This window comes from Lissotriton vulgaris, chromosome 7, assembly GCF_964263255.1.
Source record: "Lissotriton vulgaris chromosome 7, aLisVul1.2, whole genome shotgun sequence".
In the NCBI taxonomy this organism is placed as follows: Eukaryota; Metazoa; Chordata; class Amphibia; order Caudata; family Salamandridae; genus Lissotriton; species Lissotriton vulgaris.
The window spans coordinates 374,918,802-374,943,130 of NC_141695.1; the positions used below are offsets into that span (position 1 = coordinate 374,918,802).

Below are 24,329 nucleotides of genomic sequence, written 5' to 3' on the forward strand. Positions count from 1 at the left end.
TCCTCCGTAATGGTCTGTGAGGAACAAACTGATTGAAACTGGTCGTCCTGAACAGCATATTATCCTAGAAGTTGCAGAAAATCCTATTTCTAGCATGGGGCAAGTTATGAAAAGTACAGAGCCCACAGAAAAAGGCTAGTGATGAGGATAGGAAAGCAGAGAGTGAAAGAGGTACAGAAGGAGTAAGGGTGAGAAGTTCGAGCTCGGTGCCAAAGGGGTAGAACTGGAGGTGATGTATTAAAATCAAATCAAAACGGAAGCCTTCCTTTCATTCCAGTCTCCATAAGCAATGAGGGACGTGGGCTGGTATGGTGTGTGATCATCTGGGCCTAGCAACTCAGGGGCGTTTAAAAACCTTAGGACTAGCGTCAAGCACCTTCCATAGTTTCCTCTGCCTGGGTTTCCAAGGGGAGGTATTTAAGGCAATATTGTCTGCTCTTCTTAAAAAAGTATACCATTCTTGCCATTTCTTGAATGTGATTTTCCCTAAGCTCTTCCAATTACACAGGATTATTTTACACGCAAGTGTTAACATTAAGTCAAGCAGAAAGCGGTCATCCTCCCTCGACAGATCAGGGACCAAGAAGCCTGTCAATATATAAGATAGTTCTTTAACCAGGGAGATGCTGAGTGTCTGTGAAATGTATTTGAAAATATGATTCCAAAACTTTTCTAGCATTGGGCATAGCAGGAGCATGTGAGATAAGTCACCTGTGTGAGCGTTGCAATTCCAGCATAGTGGGGACTGGGTTAGATTTAATCTAAATAGTCTTGCGGGGGTCCAATATGACCTGTTTATGGTCATAAATTTTGTTTGTGAGAGAGTAGGGGATATTTTGTGTCTGAAAGACATTGTATGTATTTGCTTCCAGTCCAGTATAATTGCTTTGCTGTTTGGTTCTGCTTCCCATTTTGCACATTATTCAAATGTTTTTTCACAGTTCGCGGAGCAGTAGTTTGTAAATCCTTGAGGCTGTGTGGCCAACACTTAACAAATTGGGTGAGTCTTGAGGGGAGTGAGAGGTGGTTAAAAATAGAGTCAAGTTTTGAGATCTGGACTTAAACCCTTATCATTTTTAAGTGTGGAGAATGGAATAGGACAAGTCTCATTATACAGGTCCTTAAGGAAGTTGATCCCTTTGTGTGACCAATCTTTCCAGAATTTGGTTTCTTTATTTATTTTTATCACAGGTTTGTTCCAGATCACCTGTAAATTTGAGGAACCCATTTTTGTTGTGGAGAGAGTCTCCTGCCGTTTTAGGGCTTTTTTTGTATTGATTATGATGTATTTAGAGTGTTCCAGTTTATTGATCTGCATTGTCAGAATTGCTTGGAGGAGAATTCCTTTAGTGAGGCGTAATTCCACTTCTACCCATTGTGGTTTATAAGTAGGGTTATCTATGAACCATGCTGCTCCCTGTTTGCAAGGGTGTGTTATTAGATAATTTCTGAAATGAGGAAGGCCAACTCTTTCCATGCTTTTCCAGATCCTCAATTTACTTGTGGAGATCCTCGCTTTTTTTCCTTGCCCTAGGAAGTTACTAATAGCCTTATCTACCTTATTTATAAAGTTATCCGATAGCATCATGGGCAACATACTAACAAGATAGTTTATGAAAGGTGCGATCATCATTTTAATCGGTTCGACTTTTCCCTACCACAATAAGAATTTTGAAGACCTCTCTTGTAGTCCATGATTTTCCTCCTTTTTAATGGATGATTCAGGCCCTTAACATTTAGAGAGAACATTTTAATCTGCTTAAGCAGTGAGTTCATTTTCGGGTCTGTTGTGTTTGTAGTTAGGATCGTGGAACACCATCGCAGCAAGCAACGTGTCCTGTTAGGTTTTTTAAATGCTAATTTCTAACTATAACGTGCCTGAAACCTATGGTGTTTTCAGTGAATTTCAGTGAATTTCAAAGGTTTTTTAAATGCTAATTTCTAACTATAACATGCCTGAAACCTATGGTTTTTTAAGAGAATAAATATATATATACAGCGTGAAAAAGGACGTGTAGCCTGAAACGCGTAGCTGTTCTCTGTTTTGTTGCTGTAAATAAAACTACCTTGACTAATTCCCGCGGTCCGTCTCCCTCGTTTGCTGGCGCTGCGGCTGTGGCGCTGTGAGATTCTGAGGAGGAGCTTGTGTTTGATATATATATATATATATATATATATATATACCTACTCCCAGTATATAGCCGCCTGAATCACTGATACGCATTATCATTTAGCTTGACATCGCCACAATACACAACGTATCTGGAACGCGAGTGTGCTGGGGCCTGTTTCGGCTTGATAGAACGGGCATCAGCAGTATATAATAAATATAGCCAAATGATGCTCCTCCGGCAAAGAAGAACATTAAAGCTAAATTCCAGGGAATTCAGGCGCAAGCAACGTGTCCTGTTAGGTTTTTTAACCCCTTCCATGCTGGTGACGAACCCCAGCCGTCATGCACTACGGTGCTCGTGTGCTGATGACGGCTGGGGTTCGTCATGGCCCGCCCGTGTTCGTCCGGCGGCCGCACACGGGAAAAATCGCGGCCGCACGGAAGGGGTTAAATGCTAATTTCTAACTATAACGTGCCTGAAACCTATGGTGTTTTCAGTGAATTTCAGTGAATTTCAAAGGTTTTTTAAATGCTAATTTCTAACTATAACATGCCTGAAACCTATGGTTTTTTAAGAGAATAAATATATATATACAGCGTGAAAAAGGACGTGTAGCCTGAAACGCGTAGCTGTTCTCTGTTTTGTTGCTGTAAATAAAACTACCTTGACTAATTCCCGCGGTCCGTCTCCCTCGTTTGCTGGCGCTGCGGCTGTGGCGCTGTGAGATTCTGAGGAGGAGCTTGTGTTTGATATATATATATATATATATATATATATATATATATATATATATATATATATATATATATATATATATATATATATATATATATATATATATATATATATATATATATATATATATATATATATATATATATATATATATATATATATATATATATATATATATATATACCTACTCCCAGTATATAGCCGCCTGAATCACTGATACGCATTATCATTTAGCTTGACATCGCCACAATACACAACGTATCTGGAACGCGAGTGTGCTGGGGCCTGTTTCGGCTTGATAGAACGGGCATCAGCAGTATATAATAAATATAGCCAAATGACGCTCCTCCGGCAAAGAAGAACATTAAAGCTAAATTCCAGGGAATTCAGGCGCAAGCAACGTGTCCTGTTAGGTTTTTTAAATGCTAATTTCTAACTATAACGTGCCTGAAACCTATGGTGTTTTCAGTGAATTTCAGTGAATTTCAAAGGTTTTTTAAATGCTAATTTCTAACTATAACATGCCTGAAACCTATGGTTTTTTAAGAGAATAAATATATATATATAGCGTGAACAAGGACGTGTAGCCTGAAACGCGTAGCTGTTCTCTGTTTTGTTGCTGTAAATAAAACTACTTTGACTGATTCCTGCGGTCCGTCTCCCTCGTTTGCTGGCGCTGCGGCTGTGGCGCTGTGAGATTCTGAGGAGGAGCTTGTATTTGATATATATATATATATATATATATATATATATATATATACCTACTCCCAGTATATAGCCGCCTGAATCACTGATCCGCATTATCCTTTAGCTTGACATCGCCACAATACACAACGTATCTGGAACGCGAGTGTGCTGGTGCCTGTTTCGGCTTGATAGAACGGGCATCAGCAGTATATATAAATATAGCCAAATGACGCTCCTCCGGCAAAGAAGAACATTAAAGCTAAATTTCAGGGAATTCAGGCGCCTTATTTAGACATAAAATCATTTGGCAACCAGCATTAATATCTGTCCCAACGCGTTTCAGCTCTGCTTCCGAGCCTTGCTCATGGGAGAATAGAAAGTTCTTGCTGTCAGAAATGACCATGTGTTTTAAAGTCTCCTTGATTGGATGGTTCACGGAGTCTAGAGGTCATTTACATAAACATATGCAGAGAACACAAATCAGCACTTTAATATATCCTGCAGCATTCTAAGTCCCTTCATCAAAACACTGCACTTAAATGTCAATATTCATGGCTGTTCAATTAGCCGAAATAAATACAATTAAAAGGATTGCAAGCATGCCGTGGCTTACTGTCAAATATTGTGCATGTCTTCATGAAGAATCCGTGAACCCAAAAAACATTTCAGCTCACATCCCTTACCCGTCTCCACTTTCCATTAATCGCGGGATGCATCCTGTCTTTTCAAGGTAGAGTAATCGAGTCAGGCCCCCTTCAGAAATAAACCACACAAAGTTGTTCTGTATGTTGGGGGGCCCCAGACCCTTGCAGGGTGGCTTCAGAGTGGAGGTCTCAGAGCCACCCTCCGTCATATCCAAAGACACTCCTCCGGCAAAGAAGGACAGTAAGGCCAGGTGCTTTATTTAGACATAAAATCATTTGGCAACCAGCATTAATATCTGTTCCAATGCGTTTCAGCTCACTTCTGAGCCTTACTCACTGTTTAATAATAAGTTCTTGCTCTCAGAAATGACCATATGTTTTAAAGGCTTCTTAATTGGATTTTTTTACCAGAAATCTGAATGAAGAGGCAGAACGCAAATCTTTATTTTGGTCAACCTATGTTGGACCATGGTCATTCTGGCCCTTGTGACTCACTCACTCATTGGGATTTATTTTTGATGCCTCACATTCGTGCATCAAGTTTGGGGAAACCTCAACCACACTTTTTACAACATTCCCAAGGAATTTCTCCAGCATTCCTAAGGACAGTTAACGCATAATAAGCGGGGAGGAGCCATTGGGACGGGGGATAACCAAGGGCAGATACTTAGCTGACTGCCATGCTGGGACAGGGCTCATTCAGGGATTCCCAATGTCTCCAACCTGGGTTGGTGGTCCTAACAAGTGGTCATCCTCTTTGGAGTCCCTAGTTATGGGTATTTACTACCTATGACTCCTTTTTATCATCCACATCTCCATTCACCTTGGGGGAACTCTGAAAAGGATATCTTTGGTGAATCTACTCACCTGTGGCTCTACTCTATCTCCCCTTACGCTGCACCACAGAGAAGATGGGTCCCTAGGGTCTTTTCCACACTCCACAAGAAGACTCCCCCATGTTATAAGGTGGAAGGAAGGAGATTTATCTCTGGTCCTCTTACCAGGGCACAGTGATCACCATCCCCTGCCCCCCTTACCCCAATGTCCCCCTCCTTCAGGCCGAGGGCCGTTAAGGCGGAAACAGCCTTTACTCCGAAGTTTTTACTTCGTATTTCATTTTACATGCATTTTTTCCATCGTAAAGACTGTTAGCATGCAAGTCTTTACAACGCAAGATAAAACCACGCATTTGAGGGTAATTGAAAAAGAGGCTTTAGGGGGTCTCGCCCCCATCCCCCCAAATTATAAAATGTTCAAATAGTATCAAACCTGTACACGACAAAGGCAATTAATGACATATATTGAGATTTAATGTATAATTTCTGAACAGTAGGTGGCAGATTTAGACTTTGACAAGATTTTTCAGAAACAGTAAGCGTGGTAAAAGTATGCGTGGTAGTGGAATGTGTGGTGAAGGTGTTTGTAATGTGAGCGAATGAAAATGTGTAGTAGCGGTGTGTGTTGTAAAATCGGCGATGTAAAGATGCGCGTGGTGAAGTAAGGGGTGATAATGTCATACAACCCCCTGTTGGCATAGCTCCTACAGATTCTTACTATCAGAAGACAATCGGAACTGACTAAAAGTTTCTAATCACACACACTTTTTTCACACGCGGACACTTCCCTGTGATCCTAATCAATAATGCACCTTTAGGCAGCATCCCTCATCCAGACTCAACCGAGGCTTACCATATAGCCACATTTTCCTTTGTGACAGCCTGAGCCTGACCAACCAGCTCTAGCAGCCCTGGAAAGACACAGCAACATACTCTCTCCATTCCCTGGCACTATGTGTCGACATGGGACCCAGCCTTCACACACACAGGCACTCACACACTGTGAGTGATAGTGTCCTACATCTGATTGCCGTGTGTGCACGGTTGTCTGATTTTGTGTTGCTTTGTGTCTGCAGGGATGGTTGTATGTGGGGTGACCTGTGAGCATTAGTGTACGTAAGGTGGATCTACATCACTTTGTGTATGACTGGTGCTCTCCATACGCTTTACAGAAGTCAGAGCTATTGACTTTGGCAATGATACCTCAGTTTTTGGGGAGTTGAGACACTTTAGTTTTTAAAGGTTCCCTTACTATACCGACCTCTCATATTTCTCACATTCTAGTTCTTTCCTCGTGGTTTAAATCCCATTCCTGAAAGCAAAATGGACTCCTAACCTAGTCAAAATTGATTTCACAGAAGGTTCTCTGTTTGAGACCAAGCTGTTTTATACCAACTGCCAAAGAGACCGAGGAATTTGATATTTCGGTGCATCCTTCATTTTCGAGCACACTGGAATCGAGCAGACGTTGATATTGTATGAATCAAAGGTGTTTATAATTTAAAATGAACCTCAGCTATTCTCCCTTTTTGACTGATAGTGTTGAAGCTGTTCTTAAACTGGTGCGTAGTGCGGCTTTGCAAGTACCCTTTGCACACTTTGTGGTAGGCGGGGTCCTAAGCACCAATGAAACGCCTGGACGCCCCCAGCTGAAGGTGACCAATGTAACTTCCTTTTCATTATTTGGTTTCAGTGCCAGCACCAGTCAGCAACTTCAATGTAACCAACAGGAACGAGACCTCATTGACTCTGCAGTGGACGGTGCCCATGGAGCAGAACCAGACCAGCTACACTTATGAGGTGGTGGTGGGAACCATAAAAAATGTAACCTTTCCTTCAAGTGTTGGTGGTGGAGCTCAGCAGACCGAGATCATATCCGGCCTTAATCCAGGGGTCTCTTATAACCTCAGCATTACCAGCAACACAGCTGATGGCGTCAAGAGCACTGCAGTGACCATCAAGGACGCAACGACAAGTAAGTGCCAGGTTTTAGATCTCGTTTGAGGAAGGACCTGATCGTCTTTATTGAAGTGTGTCAGCACCTCCCACTGACTGTTTTACTGATTTGTGGGTAATGGGGCAGCATCAGTATAGAAGAGCACATATTTTATTTTTAAATAAAGTATTGGCATTGGATTTCAGAGATATAAAACATACCTGCAAATAGAGGAAGCAGAACAAAGTAAAGGCGAAAAGCGACAATCCTCGATCAGAGAGCAATAGAGGGGTCCACATCACATTCCCTTGAGCCCGAAATGTTCCCATCAGATACCCCATATTTCACGATGTTTCTGTGGTCAGCCACGATCTGTGTACCCTGGCTCCTCATCTTTGAACACCAGTCCATGAATTGTGCCTCGCATGCAAATCGGGGCAGTCTTTGCAGTCCAGTGCTGGGCAATGTCTCGCTTCCCCAACAGGATATTCAGACCCACCAAGGGTCTCTCAGACCTCCTGCCGCCCAAGTCCTCCAGTAGACCCATGACCACGCTCTGAGGCGAACAATCTATCGGCCTACCCAACACATCCGTCAAGACCCCCCCGAAGTGAGGACCAGTATTGCTGTATTATGCGGCACAGCCAAATCACATGATAAAAATCTGTGTTATCAGCTTACGGCAAGCAGGTGTTGGCAGTTTATCTGCCTTCTAAAGCCGCTCTGGCGTAAAATAGGTTGTATGAAGAACATTTACTTGGTTCAAACGAAGCTGGGAGGAGATGACCAACTCCAGGGGTGCCGTAAGTGCTTCTCTCTATTCCCCATCCTCCAATGCAACCACCCAGGCCTCCCAGCGAGTGCGAAGGACAAGGAATAAGTCAAGGGAGTTGATAACCAGGGACTGGTAGATCTGGGAAATCCCCCTCCCCCCCACCTCCTTTTCCAAAAGTGACAAAAGAACCTTAACCTCCATAGGGCTAAACTCAGGGACCTCCATCAGAACGGGCTAGTGATAAGACAAGGCATGCGGAATCCACAGGAAGCGGGAGAACTGGGTGAGGAGTAGGTGGAAGTCGATCTGTTAGTTGGAGAAGGGGCATGTATTAGAACCCCCACACATCACCTAGATGGAAAATGCATGTTCCTAGTTTTAATCACAATTACCATTCTTAGAAAACAATTTCTCGGCAGTACTGCTTCTCAGCAGGTTGCTGTAATTTTAATGCAGGTGTTCCTGTGCTTCTCAGCAGGTTGCTTTCATTTTAATGCAGGTGTTCCTGTGCTTCTCAGCAGGTTGCTTTCATTTTAATGCAGGTGTTCCTGTGCTTCTCAGCAGGGTGCTGTCATTTTAATGCAGGTGTTCCTGTGCTTCTCAGCAGGTTGCTTTCATTTTAATGCAGGTGTTCCTGTGCTTCTCAGCAGGGTGCTGTCATTTTAATGCAGGTGTTCCTGTGCTTCTCAGCAGGGTGCTGTCATTTTAATGCAGGTGTTTCAGTACTTCTCAGCAGGGTGCTCTCATTTCAATGCAGGGGTTCCAGTACTTCTCAGCAGGTTGCTGTCATTTTAATACAGGTGTTCCAGTAAATCTCAGCAGGTTGCTGCCATTCATTTTAATGCATGAGTTTCAGTATTTTTCAGCAGGTTGCTGTAATTTTAATGCAGGTGTTCCAGCACTTCTGAGCAGGTTGCTGTAATTTTAATGCAGGTGTTCCAGCACTTCTCAGCAGGTTGCTGTAATTTTAATGCAGGTGTTCCAGCACTTCTGAGCAGGTTGCTGTAATTTTAATGCAGGTGTTCCAGCACTTCTCAGCAGGTTGCTGTAATTTTAATGCAGGTGTTCCAGTACTTCTGAGCAGGTTGCTGTAATTTTACTACAGGTGTCCCAGTACTTCTCAGCAGATGCTTTAATTTTAATGCATGTGTTCCAGTACTTCTCGGCGGGTTACTGTCATTTTAACACAAGTATTCCAGTTGGAGACATCCTTTAAATAGCATGCGATACATTGCATGCCATTACAACGCGGTCGTTACACGACCACGTTGTTACATCACAACGCAAGTCGTTACAACGACTTGATGTAGGTGGCAGAAGGTGTTGGATTTAAAATCCAATACCTTCCCTACTGTTGCACAGAGCGGAGTTAAATAGTAAATGATATTATTCCAACATCCAGTGCCCCCTATAGTAAGTGGTTGTAACGACTTGCGTTGTTAATGGTATGCGATGTAACATTGCATATTTATTCCAGTTACCAGCAGGTCCCTGTCATTTTAATGTTATTGCTCCAGCAGCTCTGCTCTCCTTTCTGTGAGCAGTACTGCCTCTCAGCAGAGCTGCCTACTTGTGCTATGTATGGTCGGACATACAGAGAATTCAACTCTGCTGTTCAGCGTGAACTGTAAGTGAATTCTACTCTTCGTAGCAGTGCACCAGCATGTAACCGGCCTCGTGCTCTAGAGCGTGTGGGGTACTGTCAGCACGTTTGTCTAGAGAACTACTGTAACCCTGAAGGAACAGTAACAACACTTTACGGCAAGCCAAGCGTTTCTACAGAGTTAGTTCGCTTTATGGCCTTCTGTTGCACGTTCGTCCCAGCAGGGCCACCGTACTTTCATGTGAGCATCACCATCACTTCTCAGTAGTGCTGCTTAACTTTTCAGAAATTGCTCAGTGCCAAAGAGGGCTGTTTTATGGTCACAATCGCACACTGTATCAGGTCTGTGAGTTCTTTTTGCTTTTCTTTAGGACACTATCTCTGTTTTTCCGTCACACTGAATGCTATAGTGTGTGTGGACAGTACAGGAAACACTGGGAAGGAATGCTATCCTTTTATTTGGACAACAGCCATGCTCCTCACCAGTGGTGGTGTGCTATTAATGAGACAGAGCCACTGCTTCTCATACGGGATGCTGAACCTTAAAAGGGGCAATACTCCCTCTTACTAGCAGGGATAAGTAGGGAAGGAGCTAGGGTTCTCCTGTACAGTGCTGATTTGCACTGGAAAGCCATTTTCATGCCTTTGGTATTGTGCTGGATTGCCAGTGACTCATAGCACCAGAATGTAAGTGCATTCCCCTGCATCTGAAGCAGAGAGAGAACAGAGTGTGGGAGGAGAAGAGACACAAGTGTGAATAAGGTTGGTACAAATATCTCGCTTTTCGAAGCCCTCTGGTGGCTGTATAGACTTGAGTAAGCAAGGCTACCAGTGAACACAATCTTTAGTGTTACATGCAAAGAATTATTGGCAGGGTCCCATGCATCTATCTTCTTATTGGGGGTACTAATCCCACTTTTAAGTGGGCCAGGAGCTGGCTGTGTATGAAATGAATGAATTTTGTTGCTTGGGTTTTGTCATTACTGACAGCCTCGATGAGCCGAGGACTGCTAGTACCAATGGTTTATTTTTCATGTAGTCAATTGAACATAGCTTGTGCCATGTCTCTCTACTAGGTGATTCTCTTTGTGTTGCCTATGTTTGTGCATGCTTCCCCTAAGCTTACAGCGTAGACATACAAGGTCCAAAGTAGGCAGGTGTCAAAGAAACCTGACACAAACGGTATGCACATTTATACATGCTAGTGCCTCAAACTCAGAACGTTTAGCTTTGCCAATGCTTGCTATTATTAGATCGGGGCATTAGTGCACTATTTATAGTAAGTCTGGGTATCTGGTTCGACGACAGGCTTTCAATGGCAGTGCAGGCAAACTCCCTAGCTTTAAAATGCTTCAGTAGTCACAGACTTTTAGGGAAAGGGTTAGATCTTCTGTTCCGGTAGCACAGAGACTCATCCTCCAGGCCCAGACAATCCCTCGGCTGGATTACTGAAAGTCCCTATATTTAGGGTCTCATGCTATGTGAAGAAAAGGCCAAAAACCATTTAAAATGCTGCTGCCTGTTTCCTCCTTAAAATCCCAAGGCACCTGTCTACAAGGAGAGCCTTGGTTGACCTCCATTGGCTATCCATAGATCAACGAGTTCGATTTAAATCTCTGTGCATTACCTGCAGGGCCTTTTACAGGAAGGGGCCTCAAATTCTTCATGCCTTTATCAAACCATATAACCCACCATATAACCCTGGCAGATCTCTAAAGTTTGTAATTTCCTCTTTTGCAATGACACCCAAATTTTGTAGATTCAGATGGGGTGCTCGCTCCTTAAAGCATCTGGCACCAGACTCTGGAACTCTCTGCCACTCATACTGCATCCGTTGGATCTTGAACTTGCCTTCAGGAAAGCTCTTAAAACATGTGTTTATTTTCTAATCTTCCTGTGCTCAGCTCCTAGCTGAGCTAACTTTGTCAGCTGCTGGTTTGAATCAGGGCTGGGAAGTCTTCAGGTATGCATGTGCTATATGTAGGAAAGTAGGATCTGCTTGAATTCTCACCTTCACTTTTTGCTGGTGTCATTATGTTTTTCTGACTAGTCTGACTTGGGATCCTTCTAACCAGAACACCAGTCTCTGCGCTTCCTCTCTAAATTAAACATGTTGAGAATTTAGGCACACTCCTGATTGGCTACTGGTGTACCCAGGTAAGTATATGGTACTCAGGTACCCAGGGCATAGGTACACCAGGGGTCTCCATTGGCTTTTTGCATGTATTATGCCACCCATGAAAGACCACCCAAATTGTTACTCAAGGCCTGCCATTGCAGCCTGTGTACGCTGGTGTTAGTACCACTTATGACAGATGTAGGTGTTCTTATATCTGAGGTCACTACACTTAAAACCTATAAGTTACCCCTAAGGCAGGCATTTCAATCCTGAAGTTAGGGTGCTCCCTTCTAAGTGTGAGGGTACCCCTGCATGAGCAGGGCACCCCTACAACATTCGGAGTCCTTTCTCCAGCGTTATAAGTTCAATAGCCATAATAGAATATAGAGTGGCCATGTGTCATTAAGTGATGACCATCTCTAAACTGGCTGTAACAAACTGTAGTGTGGGCTAGGCCTGGTTTGCACACTTTGCTATGTTAGCATGGCTTATTAGAAGTTAAACGCCATTTTACCTTTTGCTGCTTTTGCACACAACACTGCATATAGCTGTTTTTGTAAGTTAGGCTGCGCATATGTCTTCACATGAGATAAGGCTTGTTTTCGACATCCCTAGACTTACATCGTGACCCTAGTCTGCACAGTGAGTGCTGAAGGCTTCAAGGTTATCATAACAAGGTAGCTGTTTTTCGAACTGATCGGCTAACGTTTTTAGACACAACACATGGCAGCTGCGAGCCAACTGAAATTCTGGCTCCTTTATTATTGCACTCCAGCCATGATTTCATGCACTTGGAAGATTTTCCGTTTCCAGTGATGCAGAGAGCTTTTGCTGATCCTGATGTGATTCACTCTTGCTGAGCTGAGAGGTAATGGCGTCCCCCAAACAAGCCTAAGAGACCTTCTATAGTTTATAAACATAGTTCCTAGATAGGGAGGGTGTTATAACCAGGCGCTATAAGACCTGTTTTCACCATCATTGTAATATGATTTCTCCCTTTGTGTTTTATGGAATTGTAACAATGCTGATTATTTTATTTCTAATCATATGTCTACTTATGTTGGCAAAGATACTGCACCTGAGAGCACGTTGTTAGAATAAATATTTTACCCTTACCCGTGTCTCTTATTTACCCTTGTTGTGGACTTGTAAGAGAATATAACGAAAGAGTGTTCTCACTTCCCACCATTCCTGAGTATATACTAAGTCTCATGCTCTGGGTTTTCTAATCATTGGTTACTTTGCTATAGGACAAAGAGCTAATGTGACACTGATGCTAGCTGGTTGGGGTTTTCTAGGTACTGAGGTGAGTTTTTAGTGCACCACAATTCACTGAGGTCCTGGGTCTCTGTGCACAGTTCTGTGTAGGAGCAGAATCCTTGCAACATGGCGCCACCATCGTTGTGGTCTTAATTTGAGACTCTCAAGTAGTGCTTATATCAGTTCACGACCCCTCGCTATTGTTTCCGGATGACAGTGGTAAGGGATAATACCTACCTATAGTTAAATAGGTCTATTCAAGCTTGATATTTAAAACGGTTTCTATTGAATTACTATCCGTGTCGATATGGCTGCCGTTGATATCCCGCAGCACAGTCGCTTGGCTGTATGCAATCATTTGCAGGATTTCAATGTCTCCTTGGAAGACATGGCAATAGTTTTTGTTGTCTCTGCTGACGCGGCTTACCCGTTTGAGCTGTTTTACTCATGGGTTACGTTTCCTGCGGTCGATGCGAATACTAATGTGTTTCATATTTACACTCCCACTGCCGTGCCCAGGGAGTACACTCCTTATAGGACATAGGAGATTCCGATTTCTGATTGGCAGCACAGCGTTTGGTTTAATGGCGCCCTTCCCCACACTCTAACAGCGGTTAGATTAGGACCGTTGTCCATTCCAGGGTCTTCTTGGCCTGTCTTAGCTGGTTTTACCCCGCACCCGGATTCGGGCCGGTGTACAGCTCTTGAGTTGAGGCCCCTTTATGCTTCTGCTGTAGCGGTTGAACGGGCCTTAGTTCATTACGTTTCCCGCAACCTCCCGGGTGGGACTCCTGGAGGTGCGGCCATCTAGTTGGACCAAACGGGCTGAAGCTTAGTCCCGTTATGATTAATGCGGTTATGGGCAAGCGTCCCCAAGATAAGGATGAGATGCCTTTCTGGCTTGCCGAAAACTGTGACCAACTGGAGGCAGTATTTCCTAATACTACTCCTGTGGAAAAGCACAGGATCCTTACAATCCGTTTGCAGAAAGACTTAGTGCAGGAAGTGACTGACTGTACCACATGGGGTATGACTTTTGCGGCGGTCTATACAAGGTGCTTCGGCACACGGTGTATTACTATCCTACCCTCCGTCATTAAAAGCATTCAGGATGAACACAGCCGGAGGCGGCTGTTGAATTTGGGATGAGACTCGAGGGAGTGTTTGACGTAGTTTCCGATCTTGTCCTTGCTAAAGTTAAGTGGGATGCGGTAAGCTTTCAGGTGTCTAATGCTTTGTGCAATGTCCGCGACGCAGAGAAGCGCTGTCAGTTACCGAAAATTATTACGGCGGCTTATTAGACCATTGACCGTGATAGTTTGGGTGTTAAGCCTTTTGCTAGAAAACAAACGCAGCAGCAAACTCAAGTGGCAAATTCTGATAAAGATGAATGCCAGAAAGTTCTGAAACAAAATTAGAGTAAGAATAGGAAACCGGGGAAGCAGCAACAGAAACAGGGGTCCCGTCCTGCTTCACCAATAACTGCGCCTGCTGAGCGTACATATGAGTTGCGTGACCGCACTACGATTAAGTAGCCTGATAGATTTCAGGTTCCTGATCAACGTTCTCCTCGTTCTTTGCAGGAAACATTGGTCTCACCAACCGATGGAGGAGGAGGCGGCAGAGGCCAGGGTGCCCAACAGAGCAGTGAGAAGCCCCGCAAGGCCGACGGTAAATGCAAGCAAGATGACTCACTGCGTCAAAGACCTCCGTTTCAAAAGAAGAAAGTTGCAGCTTTAACAGCGAGATAGGCCACAGATAGTGAGAATGCATCTTCAGAATCTGACATGGGCGCTGGCGTTATTGGACAGCGTGGCAGAGATTACCATAGTGCGAGAGGCTCTGCGTCCACCACTGAAGGTGACAGCGACTGACACCTTCGTTGTTGTTGAGAAAGCTGACACTAGAGTGGCTCCCCCTGAATGGCTTTTTGAAATTGACCTTTTAATTGAAGGTGACATACAACGTACCATTAAAGGGTATTTGGGGAAAATCTGACTACTACCTATGACATTTTGTTGGCGGAGGTCGACTGGCCCCCACCTTTAGTTTTAGCAGCTCCGCGAGGGGAAGAGGTGATCCTCCCTAGTTTCGCTTGGACAGTGCCAAAGAACTAGGACATGCATTTTGCAGAAGATTGGGCTAAGGCCCTTGACCCAGCATTGTACCGTACTCACTGTGGTTGGGACAAATTATCCCCCAGACCTGAGATTCCTTTGCAGGCTATGCCACAACCTCAATCCCAATACCCTATGCAACGAGAAGCGAAAGCTCCTGTTGCAGAAATCCTTGAGCAATTGGAATATCAAGGTGTGATTGAAACGTGTGTGTCGCCGATGAATAACCCTCTTTTTACTGTGACTAAGCCTGATGGCTCATACCATTTGGTATTGGATTACCGGCACTTAAAGTCCCATTGTCGTACGTGCGCGGTACAAAACACTCACAGTTCCGCTCTTGTGGATAGTCTCATGCGCAAAAGGTTTAAAACTACACAGGACATATCCAATGGCTTTTTTCACCCACAACCTGTCCTCTATTAGTAGTCAATGGACAGCTTTTACCAGTGGTGGCAAATAACGCCAATTCCGATGTTTGGCTATGGGCTATAAGAACAGTCCTGGTGTCTTTGCCGCCCGCATAGTCTCTCTTTTGGTGGGGCTCGACCCAGATACTTGTTCGTATGTGGATGGCATTTATCTCACAGACGACGAATTGTGGCCGCATCTGTGTCACTTTGACCGCATTATTTGTCTGTTTGAGGACTTCAGTTACAAATTAAACTTTGCAGAGTCACATATTGCAGAGTTTACAGTGTTGTTCCAGGGCTATGAACTCAACAATGAAGGTCGAGGTTTGGCTCCTCACTTTCTGGAGAAATGCGCACTGCTGCACGCTCCTACAACGCTGAAGAAACTACAGTCTTTACTGGGCTTTTTGAATTTCGGGCGTTCTTACATTCCCGAATATGCCCAGCGTATCAAGCCTCTTTATGCTTTGGTGCAACCTACTTTCTCCAAATCATGCTGGCTGCCTGCTCATTCAGCTATTTTGCAATCTTTGCAGGCTGATCTTCTAGAATCTAAATTCTTGTTGACTCGTGATAACCACACCAACCTGGTGATGAGGAGTGCCCCTGGGGCAGTGGATTTCACTTACCTGACATTTAATGAGGGTGACACAGTCCCTATCGCTTACAAGTCACACTTGTACACTTCGGCTGAGTTGCGGTTTTCCACTGTGGAAAAAGTCTTAACAGCAGTGTAGATGGCGATTCATAAGGAACGTGCACTGTCACAGGGGAAACGCATTTTAGTTGTTACTCCGTATCGCGCTCTAGAAGCAGTGATGAAAGCCAGTGTACCTAATTTGAAAGCTTTGCACCCACGGTGGATACGTCCTTGACATCCCCTGATGTCAAGTTCATTTTTGACGCCTCTTTGCAGACACAGGAGTTTTTACAGTATGAATTTGTTCATCCTGCTCCTCTGACCATTCGCCCGCTGGAGGATCTCTATTGTATCATTTATACTAACGTGTGGGCGCAGCCCACGACTGGTTCAAAGCCCGCATTTTCTGCGGCCTGCGCAATTGTGGTAAGTACTATGGTGAACGGTGAGTTCAAGTCCGATATCGTGCATACACAGACATTAGGAGACTGTACCACTCAATGGGCAGAGCTTCGTGCTCTGCTGCTTGCATTGGAATACGCAGACCCTAGTGTGACTACTCTTTTCGTAAATGACTCTTACTACTGTGTTCAATCATACAATAACAATCTATTCTTTTGGACTCAGAATGACTATCTTGATTCCAAAGGTCGCACAATAAAACATAAAATGATTTGGGTTTGAGTGGCTGAACCTAAAGAACAGCTCCCACTCGTGTTTGTGATTCATATTCTTGGTCACCAGTGTTTCTGAGTTCATGCTGTTGGCAACAGTCTTGCCGGTGAATATGTTGTGTGCACAGGAAATTGCGTTGTATATAGTCCAGGTGTTGTTCATGACACCGTGTAAAGGGTTCAGAGGGTTTCCCTTTTCCTGTGGCACCACTGTTTAACACTGTCTCTAACTCAACAAGTTGTCAGTAACTTAGTAGAGCGCAAGCAGTCCCTGTCGATACAAAGCCCATTGCCTTTGATAATATATAGTCTTGCCGGTGAAGCCGCCAAGACAGCAGTTGCAACATGTTCAGTAGCAGCAGTTACACGTTCCAAAAGTAAGATTGATGTTGACATCTTGACAGTTATTGCCGCAACAGAGAAGGGAGGTAATTACCCGAAAGGTTTCCCTTCTAAATACTCTTATCACTTAAAGTCCTGAGAAAGTTCCTTATGTGAGAATTAATGACGTTGGTAACAGGTTGCTTCCCAACGCGGACCGGAGGCAGACTTTGATTACAGCAGCACACAAGGGTATGGCCTCCGTGCATGCCGGTGTGTCAGCTACTGTATCTCCCCTACAACAGCGTTACTGGTGGCACGGATTGTACAAACAGACGCGTGTTTATGTCCTTAATTGTGACATTTGCCAGCAGATTAAACCTTCTACTGCTGCAGGCCCGCCCCAGACACAGTTGTACATATCTAATAACCCACTTGGGTGTGTTTATTTAGATAACTGCGGTCCTTTCTCCTCTGATACTGCGAATAAGTATGAGAGAGCGCAATTTGAATAAAACGCATATCCTAGCCATATTTAGACGTATATAGCATAAACGTAGGAATGAAATGTATATCGTAACGTAAAGTTGACGCCAATAGTATAAAGTTAACAGATGTGATAACGTGATATAGGAAACGTAAATGTATTTACACTCGAACATGCATTATATTTAGAAGGCCCGTATACATAGAGGGCTAATGTAGAAATGTGTAGAAATGCTTACGAAATGTAGAACGTGCAAAGTAGAATTCATGTACGTGTGTAACTTTCAATGGAGAAACGGCGAGAAATGTAACGTGGAGAAATGTGCAGAACGTATATATACATGACGATGTAACGAACGAGAATATAACTTCGTATTCTATATATTCTATGTAAAATGTATTCACTTATAATCAAGACTTTGTTAAATGCGATCATATATAAATGTGTGTTAAAGGTTATACTGTGTAGAAGAAGTTTGTAGGAATGTTAGAAGAGTCTAGGTCATTTGTGATTATAACCTGACTGACCAAGGGTTCGCAGGAGCGTAGTCCGATGTATGTAATTTAGTGGGCTCACAGGAGTCATGAATAGCTTGATGTGAACGTGAGAGCCAAGGAGTCTAGCTTTCGTTAGATTTAAGGTGACAATGCCGGACGGAGTTTATTGCCTAAACGTGAGAGGAGACGCTTGGAATTCGAGTCTTGTTTTGGAATGACCATTCACAGGACCTAGAAGGGTTACAATCATAGTCGTAAAAGTTAAAGTTCTGTTAAGGTTATTGACTTTTGATCTGAAAGTGTCGAATGAAGTCACCAGCAAGAAGACGAAGATGGCGTCTAAGAAGAAGGGTCAACTTAACGGACGACGCAAAGAGACGAAGCAATGGAAAAAGCCAGAAAATGACATCATCGGGGAAAGTCCGTGGTGGGCGTCGAAGGGGCGTTCCACCCACACTGTGATTGTGTATTTTAGGGACAGCACCCCGGGGATAAGAGAGCGATTTGCGATTGGCGATTAGCGAAGGCGAAGGCGAATTGCTCAGAGCGAGGGCGAAGGTAGATGACTTGAGCAGATGCGCTGAGAGAGAACGGAGCGCAAGGGAGCAGTAGGCCGAGGACCCTTAGAGAGCGGATGGGTAGGCAGAGAGGGTACTGCTTCTTAAACTTAAGTTACCTTTAGAGGCTAAGAGAGTTTGAACTTCTTTGGGAGTCAAACTGCTGACACCTTTTTAGGAAAGGAACTTGCGAAGTAGGGATGTCACTTAGTATAGAGTAGGGACAGATTTAACTTGATTGTTTTTTCTCTTTCTGCAGATGACGCAGAAGAACCACTTCATATCGATTCTTTTTAATTTGCTGATTCTGGAACTGACTTTAATTGTATTCATTTGTAGACTGAGGTTCTTTAGGGAATATATGTTCCTTTTGGTTCCTGTATATTTGATGAATTTGATCCTGAGAGGATTGTATTTGCAACTTTTCTTAATTTTATATTAAACCTTTTAAACTTTATCAGTTGCAAGTGGTTCTTCAGAGTGGCGTCCGTTTATGGGGTTTATCTAACCTATATGGGGTTTGTCTTTTACTCAATGACAGATAAAGAGCGATCCAAAATTATTGAATGAGATAAGTTATCAAATTGATCATAAAAGATATTAAAATCTCATTCCCCGCAGTTGGTAGCAGAGAAAGATGGTTATCTTCTTGAGGAAGACAACCTAGGTCAGGTTTAGTTTACCCCAAGGTTCCTAGTCATCGACGACCAGAAGAAGAATCGCAGCCGAAGACGGTGCTGACGGTGCGTCGAGAGAAAAGCAGCAGAGTTGGTCGAGAGTGAGTATAAGGGTCATGCGTTGTAAGATTGCGGTGTTTTATGTTGTACTTGTGCTGTAATGTCAAGCGGAGTTGAATGCCTGTAGTGTGATTGAGGGAAGGTTGTGAGCGCGCGCAACCGGATGAAATCTTAAGCTCCAGAGAAGGACTTAAGTGGTTCGGGTGTATCGAACACCCAGAGTAATTTGTCTACCATTGAAAGGGAGTCATGAGGTACCATTGATTGCCCGATAGACCGATGATAGGGGGAGCGTAAGAGTGAGTGTATGAGTAACGGACGCTGGTCGTACGTTTACTGTGTGTAAGTAACCTATCAGTTGAGGCAAGCGTCCGACCGTAAGAGGGAAGACGTTTTGCCAGTTGAGGTAGCAATTACAGTTAGACTGTGGCCGTACAGTCAGAGAAAGGTGATCGCTTGGACGGAAGTAGTCATTTTTCAGTGTATGAATGAAACGCATGTAAGACCGCGAGACGAGTTGAGAAAGGAGGGGAACTGCTGCAGAGGGGACGAGTGACGTCAGCGTAGAGCCGCGCTGAGATTGGACGGTTGGTGTAGAACCGCGCTGGGATAGGCCGATTAGCGAGAGTCGCATAGGGATTGGTGGTTGTCATCAGGACGTAAACAAGGAAGAGAATTAATAAGAAGAAACTCGTAGATTATTAGAAAATGAAGTGTTTTAAGGGTTTAAGAACAATCTTTAGGAGGAATAGAAGAAACTTATATGCCGGAGAAGAAGCTCCACCAGAAGGCACACCAGCTTATCATATGGCAGTAAATGTAGGCTTACACTCGATACTATGGATCTCCGAGTGGAATAGGCTAACGGAAGGGGAAAAGGAACTGACGTTTCCAAGATTCGGAACGTTTAAACTAGACGTATTGAACCAACTGAAAGCGGTAATGCTTGCAACAAGACCGCTACCGAGGCCAACACAGTTCGAAGCCCTTAGTGCATGGTTTAGAGCAGCACACGAAAAGAGTGTAAAGAGGCGCCAAGAAAGAGTGAGACGATCAGTAAAGGCAGTACAGGATGCCAAATGGGATGAGGAAGCTAAGAAGTGGAGAGTGCAAAAGATAGAAGCGGACAAACTGTTCACAATGATAGAAGCCACAGGAGAAAAGAAACCTCTAGAAGAGGAAGATGAGGAAAGCGAGACGGAGGAGGATCTGATAGAGAGGCTATTAACAGATAGACCACCTCCGTACAACAGCGAAACTGCAAGTCCCATATTACAACAAGGGGACGGAGCTAGGTGGGGAGAATATAAATCGATCCCGGTAACAGAGTGGGATTCCAACAAGAGTGAGGAAATACCCCAAACTAGTTCCGAACAGAGGGTAGTGGGAAGATTCGTGGTCCAGAAGGTGCCAGAGACGCAATGCGCAAGGTCGTACCAAATGCCAGACGCTTTACAAGTACCCGTTACCATAGGGCCTATTGTGTCAATCTACAACCCAGAAGGGGTCCAGCAGGAGGAACAGGCACGATGGGACAGGGAAAGGGCAGAAGTGGAGAATAGGAATGCCATGATAAACCCTCAAAGGCAGATACTAGCACCGATGAGTCGGAGTACCCCATTAGATTCCGCAACGGGTCCCAGGATAGAACAGGGAGGTCAAAGAGGGCCAATGGACTTAAGGGGACCTAAACCGAAATCCTATAAGGAATTAAGGGAATACCTGAAAGAATGGGATACTGCCGAAGAGGCTCGGAATAAAAGTTTAGAAACAGGAGCAGAGTGGAGAGACCAGGATAACAGGATTCTCTCTCATTGTGGAGCTGGCGAAAGCAGCCCGGAGTGGGAGAGAGGGAGTCAAGAAAGCAGAGGAGATACTTGCCCTACTATTAGCGGCAATAGGCAGATGTGCGACGACAGGAGTGCAGGGTGTGGCGAAGTGCCTCGCGTCACCTTTAGTGAGGGAGAACGAAGGACGCAGGAGTACCGGAATACTTTCAGGTGCACTCACCATACCCCAGATGAGAATGTGCGACATTGGAATCACGGAAACATGGAGAGTCGCGAAGGGTCTCGCCATGCATCCGGTGATCATGGACGAAGTCATGAGAATATAGGGAGTCGCGAAACGTCTCGCCATACTTCTGGTGATCAAGAACGAGATCACGGGAACATGGAAGACCGGCGAGGACCTTTCATTTTGTTGAGCGACACCAGACAGCAAGCGAGTTACAGTGGTCTAGAACAGAACGGTGGATCCTATCTCGTATCTGGAGAAACCGAGCCGAAAAGACGGAATGTAGGGATGGGGGATGGAGCATCGTTCCACCATACCCCACGGGAAGATGGCAAGGCTTGGGATCTAGAGAGGTGGGAACAAAGAGATGGAAGGAAGACTCCTCATAACTCACCTGTGCTTAGGCGTAGGGCGTATAGTGGAGGTGAGAGGGATGTAAGAGAACAACCTAGGACTGACGTACTGAGAGCTGAAATAAAAGCAAGACGGATTGATGTAATGAGTCTAAAATCAGACTTAGATGAAATAATTGACGGCACAGTGGCAATCGAGAGGTTAGAGCTGTACGCACCAGATGAGATACTGTTTTTATCTAAAGATGTTACTCGAAAAGCGAGAGCAGCTCATGAGAAGTTATCTGAATTGGCAGAAAGATACATGATAGACATAACGCGAACTAAAGCATTACAGCCAAACCATAGGCTGAATTGCACGGATCAAGATCTAGACGAGCGCAGAACGATCGGGCTAAGAGTACACATAAGGGAATTAGTAATGTGCATTAGGATATGGAGAGATCTGGATAGATGGGAGGAGAGATGGTCCAAGAAGGGATCTGTCAGACGAAGTACACTAGTGAAGTCCCAGGATACAGACCTAATGCGAATGGAAGCTTTCCCTTTGCGAGAAATCGCGAACGGAAACTACGTTCACGTACCATGGAGTAGGGGGGATTTAGCGGCATTCACTAATTCCTTCCCAAAGCTTAGAGAAAATCCCGTAGAGTGGTACAAGCAGGTAGAGAGATTCGTGAAGATCTCTAAGGTACTGTGGATCGATTTGAACACATTGTTCGATATCGTAGTACCCGGAGATTTGTGGACGGCATGTAAACTTAGTATTGAATGGCCTACTTGTGAGCCTCCGAGAGATACTCATGCGAATGGTCCATCAGTTAGAGTCATGGAAAAATACGAGAGAGTAATAACATGGCTAAAAGAGAAAGTGCCGGTCCAAGGCATAGACTGGGTTAAGATAGATCGAACGACTCAGGAGCCTAAAGACAGTTCACGAGTTCTATGAGAGGTTACTGAAAGCATTCAAGCAGTACAGTGGGTTAGACGTAATGGATCCTAAAGACATAGGACAGTTTGTGTCAAAGTTTGTTCTCGGATTGAGACCAGACATAAGCCTAATGATTCAACAGCATCTGATCTGTTGGCAGAACAAACCTTTAGATGAGATTCTGAGGTATGCAAGGTACTGTAGCGATGAGATAGATTCGAAGGCAAAGAAACTCAAGGAAAAGCTAATGCTGGTACAAATGCAAGCAGCTGGAAAGGGTGGACAGCGGCAACAGGGAACAGGAACGCAAGCAAAGAAACAGAATAATCAGAGTAGAGAAGAGGAAGAAAGACCGAGACCGAGAATGGATATTGCGACACTGAAAAAGACAACAAGGTGCCATCAGTGTAACGAGGTGGGACATTGGCGACGCAAGTGTCCTTACAATGTTGAGACAGGGGAATTAGAACAAGAGGAGGAAGAGGTACAGAACAACGTGGTTAAGGGAGCCACAGTCCCGAAGGGAAAGTTTGTCAAAGGGGGGACTCAGACTCCTCGAGCCCCGTTTCCTCAACCACCTCGCATTACCAATGGAGGGAAAACCTATAGACAGATGCCATTGTTCGTAGGAGGAGAAGAATGCTATTACGTTGATCCTCTTACAGGGCAACGAGTGAATAGGGAGGAAGACTGTACTCTAGGAGCAGCCCTGGAGGTAGATCAGAGAGGACCATACGTAGAGGATGAAGTAGCTGGATGTCCTACAACCTTTTTGGTGGATACGGGGGCCACTCGATCCACGTTGAGATCAGCGGTAGTCCCAGGTCTGCCAATATCGGGAGAAATGATTCAGGTGGTAGGAGTCGCAAACAAGAGGATGACGAATCCTTTGACCGAACCAGTGTCAGTAAAGATAGGGAATTACAGTGACGAACATCAGTTTGTGATCTGTGATTCTAGTCCTGTGTGTTTGCTAGGAAGAGATTTGTTGTGTAAACTGAACTGCACGATACATTGCACACCTGAAGGAGTAGAAGTACAGACCAATGATGAGGATGCCGATTTTAAAGTTGTAAACTCGCAGGAATGTGTGGAACTATATCCTACCTTAACAGTGGAGGAGCTTCCACAGGACTTGAGGGAGAAAGTGTCAGCTGAGGTGTGGGATTTTACCGGTGAAGAAATAGGTTTGATAAAAGGGGTCGAACCAGTAAAGATCCTGGTAAGACCCAATGCTGAGTATCCAAGAACACCACAGTATAAGTTGACACCGGAGACGATTGTAGGAATAAAGCCTGTGATCGAATCCATGATTAAACAAGGAATACTAAAGGAGATCGTGGGTAGTCCATGTAACTCCCCGATTATGGGTTTGCAGAAGCCTAGTGGAAAATACAGGATAGTGCAGGATCTTCGAAAGATTAATAATATTGTTGTCTCATGTTGTCCAGTGGTACCGAATCCATCAGTGATATTATTTCAGATACCGTTCCAAGCTGAATGGTTTACCGTGATAGATTTGTGCCAGGCTTTCTTTTCGATACCATTAGATGAAGAGAGTCAGTATCTTTTCGCTTTTAAGCTGTAAGATCGCGTTTTAACATGGTGTCGTATCCCTCAGGGGTATACAGAAATCCCATCGATTTTTAACCAGCTATTAAAAAGAAATCTTGAAAATCTAGTACTGCCCAAGAATTCGGTTCTGGTCCAGTACATAGACGACCTCCTAGTTGCGTCAGAAACTGAGGAAGCTTGCAGAGTAGACACCATCACCTTGTTAAATCACTTGGCCGAAAACGGGCACAAGGTGTCTCCAAGTAAATTGCAATATTGTAAGACTGAAGTGCAATACTTGGGCCATAGGATTGAAAAGGGAA

General features: G+C 44.3%; 1 protein-coding gene across 4 annotated transcripts in view; it reads left to right on the top strand.

Moving 5' to 3' along the window:
* PTPRH (protein tyrosine phosphatase receptor type H) overlaps positions 1–24,329 on the top strand; it is a 723,213-nt gene that overhangs the window by 311,211 nt on the left and 387,673 nt on the right. For all 4 annotated transcript variants that reach the window (XM_086930309.1, XM_086930310.1, XM_086930312.1 and 1 more), the window contains one exon: positions 6,710–6,991. In XM_086930309.1, coding sequence (XP_086786435.1) covers positions 6,710–6,991 — 282 coding nt within the window. The remainder of the gene's footprint in view (positions 1–6,709; positions 6,992–24,329) is intronic.